We start from the raw sequence: 22,299 nt of genomic DNA on the forward strand, positions 1-22,299 counted from the left end.
ACATTATTTGCTAGTGCTTTGAGACTGTACTTTCCAGGATGCAATAAATGGCCACTAAAGGTTTTTGCTGCAGAAGTGTGATGGAGCTTACATTTTAGAAAAATTCTGGTAGCACTAGAAATTATGGTTTTAAGAAGCAAGAGGGCTGGGTGTAGTGGTACATGCCTTTAATTAGCACTTGAGAGACGCAGGTGGATATCTATGAGTGTGAGGCAGCCTGGTCTACATAGCTCCAGATCAGCCAGAGCTACATAATGAGACCCTGTCTAAGAGGGTAAAAAAGGAAAAGAAACAAAAAAGCAAACAAAAACCTAGAAGCCCAAACAGACACCATTTGTAATTCCCAAACCATGCAGGCTTAATTGAACTTAAGACACTAAGTAGATAAATACAATGGCAATGTGGCAGGTATTCCCAAGCTGTGGAAAAGTTGGGGATAAAAAGATGACTCTTGATGGGTGGTGGTGGCGCACGCCTTTAATCCCAGCACTTGGGAGGCAGAGGCAGGAGGATCTCTGTGAGTTCTAGGCCAGCCTGGTCTACAGAGTGAGTTCCAGGATAGTCTCCAAAACAATACAGAGAAACCCTGTCTCAGAAAACCAAAAAAAAAAAAAAAAAAAAAAAAAGATGACTCTTAAGAACCCCCAAACACAAATATCTTTAATTATGAAAACTACATGCATTTCCTTATACATGTATTGCTGTGGAAACATGATGAAATTAGCAAGGGAGTCTGAATTACAACAGTGTAAACAAGCAAACTGAATGTCAAAGTCCAGACTATTCGGCACCAGAATCTGGAATGGAAGGAAGAAAACGTGGAGATGTCTTAGAAACTTCTTGTGTAGCCACAAAGTGAGTCAGGAGCCTAGGAAGAGCAGGTTCCATGAGAAAATAGAATTCTACCAAGGAAATAATGATATTGAAGCACCAAAGAGGCTTCCAAATGTTCTATGGGACATTTAATGATCAAAACAAAACAAAAATCTGTGCTTGGCTGGAGAGATGGCTCCAGTGGTTAAGAGCACTGGCTGTTCTTCCAGAGGTCCCGGGTTCAATTCCCAGCACCCACATAGCAGTTTGTAACTGCAGCTCCGGGGCTTCTAACCCCCTCACACGGATACGCATGTAGGTAAAACACAGATGAACATAAAAAATCCGTTCTGAAATTCGGGTGTACAGTTACTAACATAAGTGAATCCTAATGAATGTGTTAATTCAGAAAAATATTTAAAACTGAGGAAACAAAGTTGGACTAAACTTTAAATGACGGCCTCAATTTGGAGACAAGAGAATTGCAAAAACAGAAAAAAAAAAAAAAAAAGCAGGACTCCAGGAACCATGTGAAAAAGTTTAGAGAATTTGAATCTGCAATTCAACTAACCTATACTCTTTACAATTTTATTTTTTCCCTTCTGGAGTTTGAGTGTATTTTCTATTTTCCTTATATTTTCAGAGTTTGTTCACTTCTTCAAATGTCTTAAATGTCTTTCTATTGTGTCCCTAGCTGTAACTGTTATTTCTAAAGCACGGTATCTTCTGCTGCTGCCCATGACTCACAGGACACTGGGTGTTTAGGGATTTTCAAATGTCACTTTTTAAATAGACAAGAACAGTACTTTTTTTCAAAGCATGAAGTGATAGGGGTTCTTTTTGTCAGGTATTATTTCTTTGTATGTTTGTCTGTGTACCACATGTGTGCCTGGTGTGTGCAGAGGTCAAGGCCCTGGAACTGGAGTTACAGATGGTCTCAAGCTGTCATGTGGGTGCTGGGAATCCAACTTAAGTCGTCTGGAAGAGCAGTCGGTGTTCTTAACTGCTGAGCCATCTCTCTAGTCCCATGATGTGAGTTGTTCAGGGATAGATTTTATTTGGAGGAGGGGGCACACTCCTTTAATCTTAGCACTCGGGAGGCAGCGGCAGATTTGTGAGTTTGGGACACATCTGCATAGGTAAGCATGCAAAGGTACACAGACATCGTCTCTCACAGAGTTTTATTTAGGCCTGCAAGATGGCTCAGTAGGAAGTGGCACTTGTAGCCGAGTCTGACTTGAACTCAATTCCTGGAACTGAAAGTGGAGAGAAAAGCAACTCCAAGGTGACCACTGATCTCCACGTGCACGCCGTGGTGCACGCGCACACACTCAGTCCTAAATGGAATGTCTTTACTACCCCCTCCCCAAGGCTCAGAGATCTGAGCAGAAAGACTGTAATCACTGGAGGTGGTAGGTGAGTCCCAGGAAACAGCATTTTCCAGGCACGAAACAGCTGATGGACAGAAACTGACTGAGGCGAGCCTGCACAAGTTCACACCAGACCAATGCCAGCACAGAGCAAGGGCACCACGCTCCATCCCTAAGCAAGAAGCTACTTGCAATTGGCAGCTAATGGGAGAGGGAAAAATCAGTTTTCTTAACGGCTATCTCAGCTACACCCCAGGGCGGTCTTACGCTCGGCAGAAAGTGAACTCCATGGCTGTTGTACATTGGCTTTTTATTTATTTAAGAAGTTAGGAGAGGGGGAGAATATATTCAAATACGTTGTACGAAAAAAATTGCAATAAGAAAGCATGGAAGACTAGATTAACTTTTCAGATGCCTGATGACATTGGTCTGGGGCCACGTATAACTAAATGATCGTTTTTAAGGTTTTTCTAGCTGTCGGGTTGGCACTTGTTTTAACTGCAAAAGAGCATGAAGTCATGTATGATAGGACTCCCTAAATCATGGTTTGGATATGTGTACAGAGAAGTTTCTCTTCAAGATACCAGGCAAATAGGTTTTGCTCTCTCGCCTTCAAAGTCTCTGTGGCCTTTTGCAGATCTATCAGGCTTTCCAGTCAGGGGTCAGCTTGGGAACTGCTTTGTTCCTAAATCCATAAGTGCAAAATAAATGATATTCAGGTTAACTCATGTTTGGCCATGGTGCTTAATGTAAAAGCTGGGGAGGGGTAGTCCTTTGCTCAGATTGATCTTGAAGTTCTCTGTTCTATTATCTCATGGATGCATTTTTTTAATTTTAAAACATATTTTGCTGGCATTTTCAGTTGTTTTCATCATATCCATTAAGCCTGGCATCTAACCTGCTATTGTTGCATGGGAGATTTAATTAAATTGTTGAGTAATTGCTTACACGGTTTCTTTAAATAATGTGTTTTGCCAGAGTCTTTAAAAGAGTTGCTTTACAGGTTATTAATTTAACTGCTTACATTCTAGAAGCAAAACAATAAACTAAATTATTTGGAACCACAATTGAGGAAAAAATCAAATCCACCTATGGTTTGACCTAGTGCAATTACTGCGGTTATAATCCCAGTCCATGCTGCTGCCTGCAGTCTTTCACCTGGTTTTTTTTTTTTTTTTTTTTTTTTGGTTTTTATGAGACAGGGTTTCTCTGTATTGCTTTGGAGGCTGTTGGTCCAGCCCGGCCTCGAACTCACAGAGACCCGCCCGCCTCTGCCTCCGAGTGCTGGGATTAAAGGCGTGCGCCACCACCACCCGGCCCACCTGGATTGTTAAAACAGCCTAACTATATAACCTTTGCTTTCAGCTTTTGCCGCTCTGCATGCCGAACCCAGAAGCCAGAGGCTGTGGTCCAACTTAGATATGTTTAATCATGCTACCTCTGCAGCAAGCCTCCTAAGGCTTCCCATCTCACCCACACTGTGTGAGAAGAAACACTCCCGGCCCAGGGCCTTTGCATGTGCTTGCTGTTCCTTGTGCCTGGTGCTAGCTAGCTCTTCCTATTTAGATTTGCCCCAAATCTCCATTCAGGACTTGTTCAAACGTCATCTTCTCAATGAGACCCTCTCCAACTGCTTCAGATGGGAAGCCCTCCCCATGCCCACGCATTTCATATTACATTCCCTCCTTCTGTTTCACTCCATCGTGTCTGTCTTCTGAGACACAAAGTCTGTGAGTTAATCTTCATAGACTCTTGGCACACAAGCGAGGCAGCAGTTTATTTTGGTAACAAAAGTATAATGATTTACACGTGCAGTTTATTATCTGACTCCTGGAGGACAGGGGCTGTTGCTGTACCCCCAGTGTCTAGAACGGTGGCTAACATGATACATGCACAGAAAGTGCTTTGAGTAAATAGAAACAGCTATTACTATACAGTAAAGTGGAAAGGATTCAGTTCGTAAAGAATTGTTTTCTATGGTTTGAGAAACAGACAACATCCCAAAAGGCCAAGTCCTCAAAGGCTGCTCTCTACAAAAGAAATGTGATTAAAATTCAAATTTTGAAATTCTTTGCAATATTCCAAAAGGCACCTGTATCTGAATGACAGTATTTGGAACGCCCTGGAAGAGCAGTCCTTTTGGCTCACGAGTCCCTGGTGTGACTCTCCAAATAGTCATTTAATATAGAGCCATGCGTTCAAATAAAAGAGAGCATATACTTGTCCATTGTTCAGTTGTTAGAAACCAGCAGGAGAAAAGAGGAGATTTCTGTACACCACTGAGACACAGCACAGCATACGAAAGCAGCAGGGCTGAATCAAAGGTAATGAGTTCCTGTCCAGCCTCTAATTCCTGGATTTGGGATAATCTTCCTGCAGAATCTCTCTGCAGTCTGGCTTCAGATTTCTTTATTTATATTCGGCTCTGTTTATCTCCTGTGAAACGTCTAAAAAGGCTTTTAGGAATAGTTCATTACTAGGAATACCCCACTCTGGTTAAAACTAATCAAAAACATTGAAAGGCACTTCTGTGGTTCCCATCAGCTCCTGCAGAAGAACAGAGCACTGACCCTCCCTCCTTTCCCAAGACCCTGAGTATCAGGACTCTGCCCAATATGGTCTAGCCGTATCTCCCATTTTACAAATTCCAAGTGCCAGTTCTCTGGCTCCTTTCCTGACATCGTTTCTTTCTGCTCCTCTCGTAGAAGGGTGGCACTCTGTGTCTAAGAGATTATCAGCATTAACAAGACAGAGGCTGGTTTGTCTTGTAAGTACCAGCTATGCCCATTAAAGCCAGTGAGGTTCGGGGCATAGCTGAATAAGCAAGATCTCTGGAGGATGTGATAATATACTGACAGCTGCTTGAAGCTACCTGTCTGCTTGCTGAGGCAGGCGTTTCTATGCACACACTGTAACAGGATTTACAGTAATACCTTGACAAAGTTCAGTCATGGAGACTTTTTGATCACTTAACCATTCTGCTGAGAACCCGAGTAGAGCAAATCTGTAAAAGGATATTAGAAATTTAAGTCTAGTCAAACCTCCAGCTCCAAATGGCAGGGCGGCTTCTCCAAACCTTCTACTGCAAGTTTCTTCCCGTTCCACCCATTTCATAAAAAAACTTGGTGAGCCGGGTGGTGTGGCACACGCCTTTAATCCCAGCACTCGGGAGGCAGAGGCAGGTGGATTTCTGTGAGTTCGAGACCAGCCTGGTCTATAAGAGTTAGTTCTGGGACAGCCTCCAAAGCCAGAGAAACCCTGTCTCAAAAAACAAACAACAAAAAATTGGTAATTATCAGTACCAGTAAATACAGGCTACTTTTTTGTTTTGAGGGCATTGGGTCCTCAATTAAAGACCATAAGGTTCTGGGCAACGTATATTCATTTCAGCAAGCAGATTGTTAGTTTGAATGAACTATCAGTTTATCTGGGAATGATACTACATACGTTGGTTGGATAAGGTATAGAGCATTGTTCCCTTCTTTCCCAACTCTTTAAATAAGAGAAAAATTGATTTAAAAATACTTTTGCAAACATTCAGAAACAATCGTCTTTTAAGATATTAGTTTATAATATTACAGGATGTGTCCCAAGTTTTCAATGTTTTGCCAGTGAATGCATGAGCTACACGCTCTCTCATCCAATCTCACATTCTGAGGATGTCTTCTGTACAAAGCACTGTCAACATCCTAGGAACGCAATGCTAAATGACAACACAGTGCTTGCCCTTAAAAACTTGTTCTAATTGAGGTGACAGTTGAACAAACACAAAAGCTGAGCTCTTTTCAGAAAGGGACCTTCCTAGTCACTCTTACATGAAGCAGAAATTGCCAATCTAGCAAGGAAGTGGAGGGCCTATGGGAGTAAAAACTGAAATTTGAATGGTGATAGCGTTTTTTGGGGGGCAGGTGCTGTAAGAAGCACCAAGAGTGTTCTAGAAAAAGGAGTGATATGCACAGAGGTCTAGATGTGAGAGAGAACTTGAGCCGTTTGGGAAACAGAAATTGACAAGGCTGTAACTAAAATGGAAAATGGAGGCAAGGAAGTAGGTAAAAAGTCACAGAAGTCTTCAGGGAAAAACCAAGGTGTTCAGGATTAATTCTAAGAGGAACAGAGAGCTAGTGATGGGGTTTCAAAGAGAGACAAAATGTGTTTCAATGACCTCTTTTAAATACATGGCTAAGTTGTGGTCTCTGAATTATAGGTGATCCTAACAGTGTCCCGCTAGGAAGAGGTGGTATTCTATAGTATGAAATCAAAGGGGGCTTTAAATTAGCATTTTAGCCTTCAAAACACTACAGGAGATTGTTAATCTCATCAAATGGCAGCCCTTGACACGTTTCTCATTCCAGATGAGCACAACACAAGAATTATCCATTAATTTTATGAACTAGTCACCTATATTGGGGGGATCTGAATTTAAGTTTAAGTTCTGACTCTTAGTTCGAGCAGCCAAGTAGATTATCAATAAGCAAACAGCAGCTTACCAAATGACACTGTCTACTGTAAGACAATCACTGACCTAATGAAATAAAACCTCCAAAATTTTTTTCTTGCAAGAACAGCTTGTAGGTAAAGCACAATTGAAGCTGAGGGGCGCCTAAGTCCTCTTCTAAGCTCTCTTTTCCCTTTGTGTTTTTGATCCAATTATTTACTCAGTGTTCCACCAAAAATATTAAAGCCCTTCCTACACGTCAGACACAGGGATACAATAAAGTCCACAGATGTGTCTCCAGCATCATGATTTTACTTACAAGCAGAAATTAAGCAATCAAAGCAGAGTAGTGATTATTAGGAAGAAATGGAGTGGAAAGCAGGGTACCTGGCCAATGTCTTGGTGCAGAGGACACATGAGTCTAGAACAAAAGCTTTTCCAACTGACACTGAAGCTTAATGTTAAGGTGAAGAGAAATTCCTGTACAAAGGCCTGAAGTGACATTTAGAAACAGACCTCCAGCTTGGGTACAGTATAAGGGAGCATGCTAGGAGGCCCAGGGGAGCGCAGCCCCAAAGGTGGGCTTAGTTCCTTGTGTGTGTGTGTGTGTGGGGTTCCTCTTCAGCAGAGTTCATGTGGGGGTGGAATTCTGAAAGCATTTCTGTAATAAACATGAGGTGGAGAATACTGTTTGGCAAAGACTGAGTGTGTTGGCAAGATGAGAAAACCTGCTCTGAATTCTAAGAACATCTAACACCAGTCTTGGGCAATACAAAGCTGAAATGACATGAGTTGTTCTGTACAGGCTGCCTGCTCAGAAAGTTTATTTCTTTGCAATTTTACTTCTGAGGCCCTGGCTGGCCTCGGAGGTGAAGGCACCACGTTACCATCCACGTGTGATTTCATACAGTGCTTCTCTTGTTCATACTCTGTTTCTCCCCCGTTAGGTCCTAGTCTCTCTCTTCTTCAGTGAACATTACAGAAGGATGGACAAGTCAGAAACAGCTCAGAGTAACAATCCCTATCTGCAGTAATAGCCGTGGCGTTCACAAGAATTATGCCCATAACCACTAAGACGTACCCCACCGTATTATCTGCACTTTATATTCTCATGTGCACTTGGCCTCAATTAGTCCTTCTGACAATATTGTGAAGTATTATAATCAGGATTTTGGCAGATAAGGGCTCTGGGCTCAGAGAGGCTAAGTGTGACTTTTCTTGACCCAATCATTGAATGTAGCTTCCTTCTCATTTTCTAAAGCGTTCTCTACAAAGGCTGCCTGCCAGCAAATGTGGTGAAAAGCATGTACTTTTAGGTACACTTTCAGTTTCTCTTAAACAATGCTAAGACCTCAGAGGTACATGGGCTTTCACAACCGTATTACCTGTCCATCAATTTCTAATTCTTGACCTTTCATCCTTACTTCAAGTTGTGTGGTGGCAGGGTCTACTCAGAATGCTGACAGCGGAGGGGGGCTCCCATCACTTCAGCCACGAGGACCACTTCGCAACCCTGTATCTGCCCATCTATGCTCACACACATAAAGGCTCAGCTTCCTGTTTTCCTAATAATGGAAAACTATCTCTGACTCGATGAGAGCACACATAGCAATGCTGATCACTCAGGTGAACTAAAAAAACCAAGCTTCACTTGTTTAAAAGCAAAATAGACGCAAACGAGGCAATATTGGGATTAAAAAGGTCACTTTACACCGTCCTAAAACCTGCTATCAAAAAGCATTTGTTCAACAAATTGGGCGGTTTAGGAGTATGGCACACAGTGTTGACTGTGATATCAAGTGATTGACATTTTTGGCACAACGTACAAGAGAGAGGCGTGGAGCTAAACATTCGCCAATACCCTTTCCTGGAAAAATCAGCTGTGAGAGGAGCAACGGGGTATGTGTAAGGCTTTAAAAACCCGAAATCCGCTTTTCCCGGAGTAGGAACTTACAAGTTCATCAATGAGGATGGTATTGCGTTTTAGCTAGTCGACTTGGCTTTCTAATTAGCTCAAGAGAAAAGGTAATGCTCTCTTTCCTAGTGAGCTCCCTTTAGTTCTCTGGTATTTGCACATCTCACCTGGGCCTTTCGGTTGCAAATCCAACCTCCTTAAGGAGCCCTGCGAAAAAACAAGATCAATAAAAAAAAAAAAAAATCCAGCTATAAATCAGCCACGTGGAGCTACCGCTGCTGCAGCGGTAGCTGACTTCCTGGTTTGCTTCCTGCAAGCCTCACGCAGGGGGAGATCGGGCAGTGGGCTTCGGGAAAGGAAGGGCGACCTAAGTCCACCTGACGGGGCGACGGGTGGCAGCATCCCGGGAGGGCACGGGCGTCAAGGGCAGAGGCTTAGCCTACAATCTCTATAAAAGTTTGGGGCTCTGGAAGCTTTAGGAAGCCGAGCCGTAGGGCAAAGGCTCAGATCAGACCTGGGGGGAAAGTGTTAAGTTAGTTCCAAGGTTACTAGGGACTCGCAAGGGGGTTCTCGCGGTCGCGGGGGTGGGGTGGGGAATAAGAGGGGGGTGACTGCGGGCAGGTAGAAAGCGAGCCTGGAGAGCTAGCCCCTCCGGCCGGTCGGAGCTCTGCGGAGGCCGCCAGAGGGGAGGGGGGTGCGGCAGGCAGCAGAGCGCAGAGGCAGGCGCGGGGAGGGGGCGGAGGGGCGAGCCAGGGGAAGGTAAAGCCGAGGGGAGTTCCGGATCTGGAGCCGGAGAGGGCAGGCAGTGGGGAGGGCGGCGGGCGTAGCGATCCGGGTGGGGGAGAAAGGAGGAGGAGGAGGAGGAGGAGGAGGGCCGGGGGAGGGGGAAGAAGGGAGGGGAGAGCGGTGGCGGCGGCGGCGGCTGCGCCGGGCTGTGTGTCTCTCGCCGCCGGAGGAAGATGAGGCTGAAGATCGGGTTCATCTTACGCAGTTTGCTGCTGGTGGGAAGCTTCCTGGGGCTGGTGGTCCTCTGGTCTTCCCTCTCCTCGCGTCCCGACGAGCCGAGCCCGCTGAGCAGGATGAGGGTGAGTGAGTGACCCGCCCGGCCCCCCTCCGGCTGGCAGCGGCGACCTGCAACTTGTTTTGTTTGCGCGCGCGTGTGGCGGGAGCGAGGGGCGGCGGGGTCGCGGCCGCGTGGGCGCCGCAGCTCCGCAGGTGGTGCTGGCCCGGCGCCGGCCGATCGGGGGCGCCCAGCCCCACACCGCGGGGGACCCCCTCGGCCGCCGCCGCCGGCCCGCCCCCCTGGCCGCCCCTTCCTCCCGCGCGTCCCCGCCCCGGGTTCAGCGCCGTCACCCGCGCTGCGGCGCCGGCGGTGGCGGCAGAGGCGGACGCTCTAACGCCGGGACTGCCGGGACGGAATCGCGGGACGGAGTCGGGTCCCGGGAACCGAGGCTGCTCGGTGTCCGCCTCGGAGCCGCGCGACCCTCGCGTTGGCGGCCGGAGGACGCGGGGTTGGTCCCCGCTGCGGCCTGTGGCTCGCGCAGGCCTGAAGGAGGCGAGATGCCGCCGCCGCCGCCGTGGTCCGTTGGAGCAGGCCCCGCGGTGCAGCCTCCTCGGCGTTCCCTGCCCAACCCGGGTGCTCGCCCCCCGGGCGCCCCTAGCCTGTCCGCCTCGGGCTCCAACCCCCGGCGCCGCCTCCCCGCAACTCGCGTGGCCGGGAGCCGGGTGCGATGTGCCGCCGAGGCCTCTCCCGGCACCCGCTGTCCCTTTGATTCCCGGACACGGGGAGAACACGGGTCCCCACCCCGGATCGGCGTCCCCGCACCGGGACGCCAGGGAACCCCCGTCCACCCGCGGCGCTCCCGGGTTGTCCTGCGGATCCGGAGCGGGCTCCTCTCTCCCCGGCCCTGGGCTGGGCTGCTCCGGCCGAGGACCTAACTTGTGCCGGCTCCTGGCTGCCCCTCGCTGCCTGCACCGTGAGCCTGGGAGGCGCGCTCCGCCGGGACGCATCCGTCTGCCGCCCTCGGCGCTGGTGTTAAGCCTTGACAGTGCCTGGCTTTGAGGGTTTAGTCAAGCTGCTTGGAACTTTAGTTACCGGGACCCGGCCACTGCGCTACTGTCACCCAGCAGTTGGCGGCGCGGAACTGCACCGCTCGCACCTCCCCGGCTTGACCCACCCCCCACCCTCGGCCAGACGAACCGTTACAGACCCTTCGAGTTCCTCACTCCCACCCCCCACCAGCCCTCCATGCCCGCTGTCGAGTTCGGGGTCAGACGCAGGAGGGAGGAGTGGAAGACACCGAGGGTTCCGGGACACAGGCTGAGCAGCCGTGGGAGGAGTCTGTAGTCAGGTGCCTTTTGCCAAAGCAGCTTTGCATCTTCGTGATGTACTTTATTAACTTTACTTTTGGAAAGTTAGCGTCAGGGAATTGAGTGTAAAAGCTTGTGACTGTCCTAGAAGACTCCTAGGAGGAGGTTCCACTCATCAGTTGCTGCTTATGTCACAACATCATCTGTAAATTGGAGGACCTGAGGCTCACTTTACCAAAGTGGAGTCCCATCTAAGTCACCTAAATTGATAAAAAACAATTTTTCCTTTTCAGTGTGTTTTGAGTGATGGCTGATTTTTTTAAAATCGTTTCGCTCTTAAAGTGATTTGGTGAGATGAATATTGAAATTTATTTTTTTCTCAAGTCGTCAAATACCGTTTTATATAAAAGCGCTGTGTAGTGCTGGAAATTCTAGCCCCCATTTTTCTGAGAAGGAAATTGAAAATCTGTCGAAGCTAGTAGTATTCAAAATGTCCTGTAGCTCTGACCCTTTTAAATTGGGCCCTGCAAAGTGAGGCCTACCTGTAATCCCAGCGTTTGGGAGGCTGAAGAAGGTCACTCTTGGGCGTATATCAAGTTCAAGGCCAGCTGGGGCTACATGAGATTCTAGTCTCAAGAAGCTGGGCATGTCAGAACATCTTTCTAGATGGCTTATTAGTTTTGATATGTAATAAACTATAGTGCCCACCTGTCTATGAGATGAGCATAGCTTATTTTTTTGTTGTTGTTGTTCGCTGTATTTGATTAGTTTATCAGGGGATCTTATAACGTGCCATTTCTATACTTTGCCAACGATAGACCAAGGTTTACCAGCACAGTAATAAAAAGAATAGAAGCTGCTAATGGATTACCATCAAATAGTAACCTAAGGTGTCAGATGTCATAAGAGTATAAACCAGGGACTGTTACTTCCCTATAATAAAAGCCAACCTAAGGCTTCTTGAGAACCAGTGTTGGGGGGACAGGGAAGTCCAGCTAGGGAGGACTCAGGTGCTTACGACTGGGTTTCCTCTGCCTTGTGCGTTTACATTGGGCCTGCGGACACTTCCATCCATTGTGAGAAACTGCTGCTCTTGGATGTGGTCCATGCATGGCCTCTCCTGATCCCTCCAGAAGGCCTGAGCTAGGCCAGACTGACCTTAGCAAATGAGATGCCCCAGCCACCACCAGCCAGGGCCGCGTCTGTCTTGTACTGCTGCTATTACTGGAACTAAAGAGTCCTTTGAAGATTTCTTTGCTTTCATTTTGCGTAACAAGTGAGGTGAAGACAAAAATCCCCTCTTCCTTCTGAGCCTCTTGCTGTTTCTCTGGGGTGAATGGTATTTAAAATGACCTTACCACTTGCATTTGATTTATTTTATTTTATGTTCTGAGGCAGGATCTCTTGCAGCTCAGGCTGGCCTTGAGCTCTGTATGTAATGAAGATGACCTCGAAGCCTTTGATCTTTCTGACTCTACCTCCTAAGTGCTGGGATCACAGTCATGTGTCACCAGGCTGGGTTTGTGGTGCCCTGGGGAATCTTTGTGCATGGCAGGCATACATTTTGTCAACTGAGCTATATTCACAACTATTATATGATTATTTTTGTTGATATATTCAAACATCTGTGAATGCCTGCTGTATACTGAGTATGGTGCTAACTATTAAGGAAACACTTCTTGCTTGTGGCCAGCAGGGCATAACGAAGGTCAAGCCCACAGGAACCTGGACTAAAGGGACAAGAGACACAAAGAACAAAGAGCAGACAGCAAGACAGGCTTTCTGCAGAATTTTATTTTCTCACAAGGATTCTTATAGTCGGGGGGGCTAGGTGGGAAACGCTGTTGCTTTGAAGTAGGGAGCTTGGTCTCTGCAGGGTATGTTCCAAGGACACAAGTCTGTGGCTGGGGGAGTCTAGACTGCAGGCCTTGAAAGTATGCTGTACAGGAAGATAAGCTGACCCAGAGACATAGAAACTTAGCTAAGTGTTAGTCTCTAAGAATATAGTAGGAATACTAAAATGGCTTTTATTATGTTATCCTTATTTAGGGCCCTCTATAGCTGGCAATATTTTCCAGAGGTCCTATATACCAATGATCGCTCCCAGCAATTATGGGTCTTGCAACCTAGTGAGAAAAACACATGTTAGTCAAGGCTTCACAAATACACAAATACCATTGTGCTCTGGAAGAAACATGAATATGTACTTGTATTATGAAGGAAAGCCTTAGGAGGTAAGAACAGAGAGGTTTGAACATTCGAGTCTTATTTAGTAACCAACTTCTGAGCTGAAATCTAAAGATTTGAACAAGGGTTGTTGTTGAGCTGGGGGTAGGACAGAGCCATCCCCAAAGGAGCCACATATGACAAGTTTCTGGGACACGAGGTAACAAGGATAAGGTGAGAAACTGGAAGGCTAATGTAGGGGAAACATGGAGAGAGTAGACAGAGTGATACTACGCAGGGCTAGATCTTGTGGACCATGCTATGAGTTTGTGTCAGTGGGAAGCTACTGAGGGATGTAGGCAGGAGAAAGGCATGGCGATATTTGTGTTTTGGAAAGATCGTTGTAGCTCCCTGTAGGAAGTATGCATGTGCTTTTGTAGAGCAGAAAACAGGAGTCTCTTGATAATAGCCCGGGTCACATTGTTTATGCAGGTGGCTGTTGAGAGATGAAGTAAATTGATTCAAGAGCAGCTGAAGATGAAAAGGGCACCAGGATTTGGTGAATGGATGTGGAGGGGACAGTTTCAAGAAGTCTACGATGACAACTGTTTGTTCCATTAGGACAAGTTAAGAAGACAAGATTTATACATTCTATTTGTAGTTTATAAGAAGGTCATTTTAAAATGGATATTTTTAAGGTCATCATTTATTAAGATCATTTGTTTAGACTTGGAAAGTGCAGAACATCCTTTTAATTAAATAAAGCAAATTGTTTCAGGGTGACACCATTTCCCCCAGGTGTTACCCCCGACTGTTTGATGTTGAATCGTATAGGCTCTGGAAAGAGAAGTTTGTAGTGGAAATGTTGACAGACAGTTAGCTTTAGAGTTTCTATTCAAATGTTCAGCACTGAGGAGACCTGTGCACAACCTGATCTTTATGTGCATGCGTGCGTGCGTGCGTGCGTGCGTGCGTGCGTGTGTGTGTGTGTGTGTGTGTGTGTGTGTGTGTGTGCGCGCGCGCGCAAAGGTCAAGCCACCTAAATTCAGGGCATTAATGATAGGACCAATTTAGCAGTTATTCCTTTGCAAGAGGATTTATGTGATAAACACGAAGAGAAGATGAAAGAAATCTAGCTCAGTTGAATATTCCTGCTAGATTGGCTAATCTCAGCCATTTCACCTCAGTGGTGATGCGCTTCACCTGGAGACTTTGTCTAAGTACAGATGCCATTTGCTTGAAACTGTCACTTAGCAAAAGCACAAAGCTTTCAGTGGCCTTCTCCTAGTTACCCAGACCACAGGCCTTAGGAGGTCTTTGTTCCCTTGACCCCTCGCCATCTCTTACTGTCCAGCTCCCAGACAGGAAGAAAAACCCCAGGTCATTAAGTCTAAGAAATCCGAGTTCACAGATTACCAAAAACCTGCCCCCTCCCTCACTCTGTGTGTGTGTGGGGGGGGGTGGAGTCAAAGCCTTTTTTTACTTTTTTTTTTTAGCTTCAGAACCCTTCTTGTTCCCTGATCGTAGAGTATCTCTCCTCTCTCCTTGGTGCTGAATTTACGTGAACTGACGATGATGATGGTGGTGATGATGATGATGATGATTTTATCAGATAACAAAAGTGAGGTGCTGCCTCTGTCTGTGGCTTCTCTAGAAGCAGATCCCCTGAATCGCTACATTTGTTGGTTCTGTGGGATTGATTTCTATTGAGTGATTTAGCCGGGTGGGGTAGCACCCCGCTTTCAGCTGTCCCCTCATGTCCCCCTAACTTAGGCTCCATACAGGCTGCTCATAGTATACAAAGTGCAAGTCCACCTTCTCTGCTTGGCAAAAAGAAACTGAAGAAACAAAGCTGCTCCTTAACCCAGTAGCTATGTAACGAGAAAACGGGGCATCTCAAATAGCCGTGTCCCGGAGTGTTTCCCATTGCTGTGATAACACCATGACCAAAAGCAATTTGGCAAGGACAGGGTGTGTTTCGGCTTACACGTTATGGTGAGGGAAGTCAAGGCAGAAACTGAAGTAGGATCTTGGAGAAAGACTGCACTCCGCAGCTGCCTTACTCAGACCCCTAGGATCCGGAGCAGTACCTCTCAGTGGACTGGACACTCCGACACCACATTAATCTGTAGTCAAGAAACCGCCCCATAAACTTGCCTATAGGCCAACCCGATGGACAATGGAGGCTTTTTCTCAGCTGAGGTTCAAGGTCACAGAAAACAGAACAAGCACAAATCTAACCAGCACAAAATGTTTTGTTAGTAACAATGGGTGGAGAAGGCTTATAAATAGGCATTTTGGAGAGCGCACAGTTTTTAGGAAGGAAGGAATGAGAACTGTTGGACAGCAGTTGGATTTGGATCACTTCTCTGTCTGGTAGGCTGGCCATGTGGAATGGGAGATAAGAGGCGGTAGTGTGGATTTCTGTATAAGCTGTGTCATGCCAGCCTGTAGTACATTGGAGAAGGAGAAAGGGACACATCAGGAATGGAAAGCAAAATTTTTAGTTTGAGTCACTAGTGAACAAACTGTTTGCAAATTCTAACTTGGTGGTTATTTTTAAAAAATGGTCAGCAGAATGTGAATAGCTGAGTGCAGGGAAATTATGATCATTTGGCTTCAGAGTGGATAATTGTCTTTGTTCATATTTTGAATGCTAATTCTTACTCCTGAAGATTGAATGTACAGTCTGACAAAAGAAAAGCAGCAAAATAAAGAATTTAGATTTCTAGTGTGCAATTGATGAAGGCCATGAGTGGAGCAATTCTATAATTTTTTTTATTAAGGCACAATAGCGGGTAGGGTGAAAAAGTGGAGTATCTATTAATGTTGACAGATTGCTTTTGTAGGACTCGGGCGGCACCGGTATTGGAATAAGTGGGGATGGGAGCATGGAGATGTGCATGCTGTTAGATCCCAGGAAGATGAGTTGGATCAGGGACGCGCGCGTTGGGGTAGAAATGGGCAGTTTATTAAGGAGGGAAAAAGCCACTCTTCGCGGTTGCAGTGGTTTGGTGAACTGGGACGGACGGACGGACCCTCAGAAGCCCCGCCCCATGTCACTTCTGACCCTTGGCGTTGTCTACACAGCAAAACACCCGAGGGTGTGTGTTGTCGGCCCCCCATTCTCCCCCCCCCCCCTCCGTCCTGTTCGTTGTCTGTAGCTCAGGTGGGGAAGCAGTTCCAGTGTTTCTCTGCCAAGTACCTGTCTTTTCTCGTATGTCAATCCCGATATTCTTTTTCCACACCCCTAGTCTCCTGCTATAGTATTATAAACGTGGTCCTCATCCAATAGTTGTTTCTTACAGTTTTTAGTCTTTACTAAATGTTATCCATTGCTACAGGGGCTGGCGATGAAGATGTTTTTAAGTCTTGACCTGATAGCCACACAGAAATGTCCATAATAAATTAGAGATGTGTGTGTGTGTATGTTAGAGAGAGAGAGAGAGAGAGAGAGAGAGAGAGAGAGAGAGAGAGAGAGAGAGAGAGAGAGAGATTTAGGCCTCTAAGTACCTCCCAACCCCCAGCTTCCCATTTGCTCAAAATGATGTGTTGTGGCCTTGCTGCTGGATTGTCCTCTGGAGACAGAAATGACAAGGACATTGGGCCTTCCCTAAGCGACATGAGCTGTGTGGCTGTGACTGTGTAGCAGTCACAAAAAAGGAGGTCTTTAACGGCCTTAGTAGGTTAGTGAGAGTTAGGAGGGGAAACAGAGAGCATAGCATTTAGATAGCAGTAGACCGTCCGCGGAGGCCAGGTAGAGAGGCGAGGAAGGGATAGAGTGACAGGATCTGGTGAGACCAGAAAGCAGTTCATTTTTTATTGGTGACCAGTGGTTGCATGTGATTGGAGAAGTGAGTTCTGACCACGTTGTAAAGGGAATTAAACGAGAGGCTAAGGAACTGGGTGGGATTTTATTGGTTTGACCTTTGAAGTAAGCTTGGGAGGCTTTTGGAGTGAGATGGAAGTGATAGTAAACGTTTGCATATCAACTCCCGTTCAATTATTTTCTCTGGATACTTGAAATACTTGCTAACTGTCAGCTAAGAGCTTTCCATTACTTCCTTACTCTAGGCATTGGTCATACTGTACAGTATGAAGTAGTAACAACAGTAGTGGCTAACACGTATTGAATTCTTTGGATCAGGTGAATATTCTCTATGATGTGATAATTGTGACAGCCTTTGGATGCCAATTCAGTATAACCCGGCTTTATAGACGAAGCTGCCCCAGTTATTCGGGATCATTACCTTAGCAAGCAAGGGTCAGAGTTAATGCTGTGTCTGCCAGTCAGCGGTTTCATCGCTGTGACGAAACACCTGAGCTAAACAAGGAGGAGAGATTTCTTTTGGTTCACCGTTTCAGAGGTTTCAGTGTCATGGGACGGAAAACAGGTGGGAAGACTAGCTCACGCTGGGTCAAGGAAGCCGGGGTGCTGTGATACAGGTAGGGTCAGGCCCAAGATATGGCCCCCAACGGCATGCTACCCCTGCCCTGCTCCTCCTACCTAGGTGCTACCTCCTAGTTTTACCGTCCCCCAGTGCTGCCTTAATATTGTGCATTTGACAGGGAATTCAGGATTCACAGAGTTCCCCAGTTTATCAGTTGCCAGCCAACTCCTATACACAGGAGCCTATGGAGACACCCCATACCTGAACCTCAACCTGGACCCTTCACCCCTGACTTTAACGTCTTCAGATGGAGCATATGCACAGTGTGGTGTGCAAACTACAGCGTGATCACGTCAGACAAACACCCTGACACCTGGTTAGAGAAAACAATGCCGAAGCCTGAGACGTGGCATTTAAGCCTGTCTTGTGAATCCCAGGCAAGAGTGTTCCAGGCAGAGGGACACACAGTGCAAAATCGCCAAGTCTGGAACGAAGCTGGAGTGTTTGAGAAACAGCTGGAGCGTCCCTTTGAGGGAGTACAGTCCTTGATGGACTTAGAGGTGCAGTCAGAGCCCTGGCCTGGAGTGTACATCATGTGGTCCGTTGTTAGAGTGGCTGCTTATTTCAGTTTGTATTCTTTGTCCTTCAGCCATTACTACCCTTTCACTCTCAAGTGTCCTGAGTTGCAGGGAAAATGGATGAGGATCTCACTCACCAGATGCGGTGTTAGATAAATGGAATCTTACACACACACACACACACACACACACACACACACACACACACACACACGCTGCAACAGATTTGCAGGCCAGATGTAAACAACTGTAGCGACTGAGATGAGAACTCTATTAGCTGACCCGACTCGGGCTTGTGGGATCACAGAGAAACAGCTTCCACTTTAATTGGGGTGGATGTCAGCAGTGTGCTTGTTTTGTAAAGGGACAAGTTGAGAGTATGACCAAGGATCAGTGTGTGTAAAAACGTGAAAGATCTGGAGACCATAGAAGAATGAACAAATCTGAGCCCTGAAAGACTGAATGATATGTGTTGTTACAGCTGATGGATAAGGAAGAATCTGGAAAGAGTGTAAGCTAAACGCCAGTATGAGATAATCTTCTCTAGAGGCGGGGCACAGAGACTGAACACAAGGTGAGACTGTGGGAGTAGCATTGCTCTAGAGTGGATGCTTGATGAAATGAGAGGATGCCAGTGAATTGGAGACCACATCTGGAAGTGTAGAAAAGATAATTGAAGGGTCATCAGCAGATTCATCGGCCACTGTATTGACATGAGCCTGGTTAAGAAAAACACGCCAATGGCGGGGAAAGTGTTGCTCCCAGGATACCAGCCCTGTCCCGTCTCAGCCATGAGAGGGAGGGTCTGTGCAACATCAGGAGCAGATCTCGGTAAATGGTATGACTTGAAAACTGGTTCACATGAAGAAGTTCAAGTGGTAAATAGTTCATCCTGGGAAGTACATAGAGGACATGGAGTATTATTGGAAACCTGCTCCTTACAGTCGTAGAGGAACATAATGGTTGTATCTAATCTGTCTCCCCCTGCACGCTGTTGTGTACATATAGACATGTGTGCATTTTAGGTTGATGTGTAGTCTGTTATTGTGATTGCATGGTAATGCATATACTATCATAATATATATTACGCATTTTGTGCTTTGCAGCCAGAACTACTCTGACTTAACACTGTCTAAAATTTTTTAAGTTAGAAAAGAAAGTTTAATGCCAAGAATATAGGTCAAGTGTTAGTTTCTCAAACTTTTGTTTGGCTGCTGTGTTTTTTTTTGGGGGGGCAGAATAGAAACACTGGACTCAGCATTTCAGCAATCTGGGTTTCTTATTATTAATTTTTGAGATTATAACATAGCAATCTGCTTTTGAAAGATGGGATTTACCGTTTCATTCTGATTTAGTCCTGGGAGCTTGAAGGCAGCAGACAACTTGAACTGCAGCTGCCCAGGGTTTAGGAAGTCCTCTGGAAGGAGGAAGAACTAACGCGAAGTTACTTCATTTGCTGCGAATTCTGAATATTTCAACCTGAGGAATGTTCTGCTTGCTGCCCCGTTGTACTCTGCCCCCACCCCGCCTCCCCAGCTGCCTCACCCTCATAGTGCTCTCTCACATCACCCGGAGAAGCATTGGACATGCCAACAGGGAAACTGGTTTCAGCTCACCGAATACAAGAACCAGAACCCCGAAACTTGAAGGAACAAAATTAGCTTTGCATCATCTAACTGGGTTTATAGCTTTGCTGCAGAGTAGCCATGCTTCTCAAATCTAGAAGGTACAATTAACTGCAGTATTATATCAATACCAGCTAGTCTGTTAATAGGCAGCTCAGCAAAGCAATTGGAATATGTTATTATGGAGAATTTTTTTAACTGCTGAATTAAAATTAAATCATACACTACCGGGAACCATTCTGTAAGAGAATAGAGTGCTAATCATTTTTTTCATCTTTTAATTTTTATTGATTCTCTAGGTTTCAGGATACATTTGGCCTCAAGAGGCATGATACTCTCTTCAATAGCAAGCCTACACATTTAAACAATTGTCTGGCTTAGGTGTAATTTTAGCATTTGTAGAATTTTTTTAAAGTATGTGTATGTGAGCTCGAGTGCTCAAGTGCCTGACTGTTTTCATGTTTATTACATGTGTTCCTAGTTCCCATGAGGCCAGACAAGGGCATCAGATCCCTAGGTACTGTAGTTACAGGTGGTTGGGTGTTGGGAAGTGAACTCTGGTCCTCTACAAGAGCAACAACCTCTCTTAACTACTGAGCAGTCTCTTTAGGCCTCCATTTGTATTACTTTTAGGAAATTATTTTAAAATATGGCATAGCGTTTACATACTGACTTACACACTGCGTATGCTTTACCTAAGGGATGGTATTAAATGAGCAGTCACAGAGAAGCTGCCTGAGTACGTTTTGTTGGGGTGACATAGGACTAACCAGGGAAGAGAGTCTCGGTGGCAGGCTCTGTAGATCAGGTAGACATATAGGTATGTCTTTTGGGGGTTATCTTGATTGTCCTAATTAGCAGTTCTCAACCTGTAGATTGCAACCTCCTTAGGGGTCCCACATCAGATCCTGCTCATCAGATATTTACATGATATTCACAACAATAGCAAACTTAACCGTTGTGAAGTAGCAACCAAATAATTATATGGTTGAAGGGGTCACCACCACATGAGGAACTGTATTAAAGGGTCACAGCCTTAGGAAGGTTGAGAGCTGAGCCACCATCTTAATTGATAAGGGAAGAACCCAGCCTAAAAGCGGGCCATCCGGTCCCCTGGGTTTGGTTCTTGACTCGTGTGGGAATGGAGAAAGCAGGCTGAGCCTTCATGCCCTCATTCTCGCTGCTCTCCACTGTGGCTGTGCTGTCCTAACTGTTTCAGGTTCCTGCTGCCTTGACTTCTCTGCTATGATGGACTCTCCCCTGGGACTGTGAGCTAAAATTAACCCTTTCTCCCCTGAGACATTCTTTATCAGGGTTCTTCATCGCAGCAACAGAAACAAAGCTAGAGCTCTACCAAACTTCCTTTTGGCCATTCATGAGTGTGCAGCATTTCTGTTTACTGGACTGTTTGCATCCTCCTTTGATGTCTGATTTTCCTTTCAGTAAAAACACCAAAAAGGAAGCAAAAAAGGGAGAAGGGAGGAAGAAAAAAGACAACACCGAAAACATTAGACATTCCCTTTAATGATAGAAAGGTTTGCAGTTAGCTTACAGGTGTGAAGTCCTGCACCCCCACCCCCACCATTGCTCCCCCAGGAGTCCTTTATTTAAAACTAACCCGTTGATCCTGGCTATTAAAGCACAACAGTAGTATCAAACTCTTAGAGTAGCAAAAGAGGCACTTGGAGATGGTTTTGCAGAATTTTAGGAATTAACGATTGTAAAGAAGTATCTTTGTACTTGTCTGAGAATTTACATTTTGATATATTCCTTTAAAAGACTAAGTAATTTTTTTAGTACAGACTAATAAGGTGCAGTTACATGTTGTAAAGAATCGTCCTAAGATGTGTGCTTGCAGCGCACCAGAAGTCTTCACTAATTAACATTTACTGTTGCACTCTACATCAAAAAAAAAAGTTGGATTCGATGTAAATATTTTATAGACATTTTAAGAAGATTTTACCTTTTATGTGTTGTATGTGTGAACCTGTGCATGTGTATACACAGATATATGTGGGTACCGAGGAGGCCAGAGGAGGTTATCGGATCCTCCAAAGCTGGACCTACCACAGTTGTGAGCAGCCCATAAGAACTAAACTTCAGTTCTCTGTACGAGCTGCAAGTGCTCTTAATTGACAGGTTAGCATTTTTGTTGGCATCTACTGTCTCACAGACAATGCAGGCATATAACTCTGGGATGGAGCAGACTAGCAGTCCACGGAAGAGAACTGGGCAGGTGTGTGTGTGTGCAGATGCCTGGAGGATGTCAGGTATAGGGCACGACAAGGGGAACATGAGATCAAATCCTTATTCTTTTAGGTTTGTAGTTTGTCGTCAGTTACACAATTTTTTTACAATCCAGTGAGGTTAAGTCAACTAAGAAATTGTATTTGCTTGATGCTGCTGTGAAATGTGTATTTGTGAGTGATTTTTTTTTTCCTAGAAAAATGTACCCTACAGTATTTTATTTCGTGCTGGAATTATTTGTCAGCAGCAACCTGTATATATACAAAATGTGCACTCTGTGTGGCCATTGTTTTAAGACAGGATTTTGTGGATCATGCTGATCTGAACCCCAATGATGGTCTTGAATGCTGGTCCTCCTGCCTGTAACTCTTGAGTACTGAGATTACAGGCATGCCACCACACCTGCTTTCTATAGTGCTGGAGACTGAACCTGGGGCTTCCCACTGGTA

The 22,299-nt window shown here is 45.7% G+C and overlaps 1 protein-coding gene across 2 annotated transcripts in view; it reads left to right on the plus strand.

The window, feature by feature from the left end:
- The first annotated feature begins 9,432 nt into the window (after positions 1-9,432).
- Positions 9,433-22,299, plus strand: part of Galnt7 (polypeptide N-acetylgalactosaminyltransferase 7) — a 120,286-nt gene continuing 107,419 nt past the window's right edge. For both annotated transcript variants that reach the window (XM_005075156.4, XM_005075155.4), the window contains exon 1: positions 9,433-9,618. In XM_005075156.4, the coding sequence (XP_005075213.1) occupies positions 9,493-9,618 (126 nt within the window). In that variant the 5' untranslated portion in view covers positions 9,433-9,492. The remainder of the gene's footprint in view (positions 9,619-22,299) is intronic.

Source organism: Mesocricetus auratus, unplaced genomic scaffold, assembly GCF_017639785.1.
Source record: "Mesocricetus auratus isolate SY011 unplaced genomic scaffold, BCM_Maur_2.0 Super-Scaffold_6731, whole genome shotgun sequence".
NCBI classification, from domain to species: Eukaryota; Metazoa; Chordata; class Mammalia; order Rodentia; family Cricetidae; genus Mesocricetus; species Mesocricetus auratus.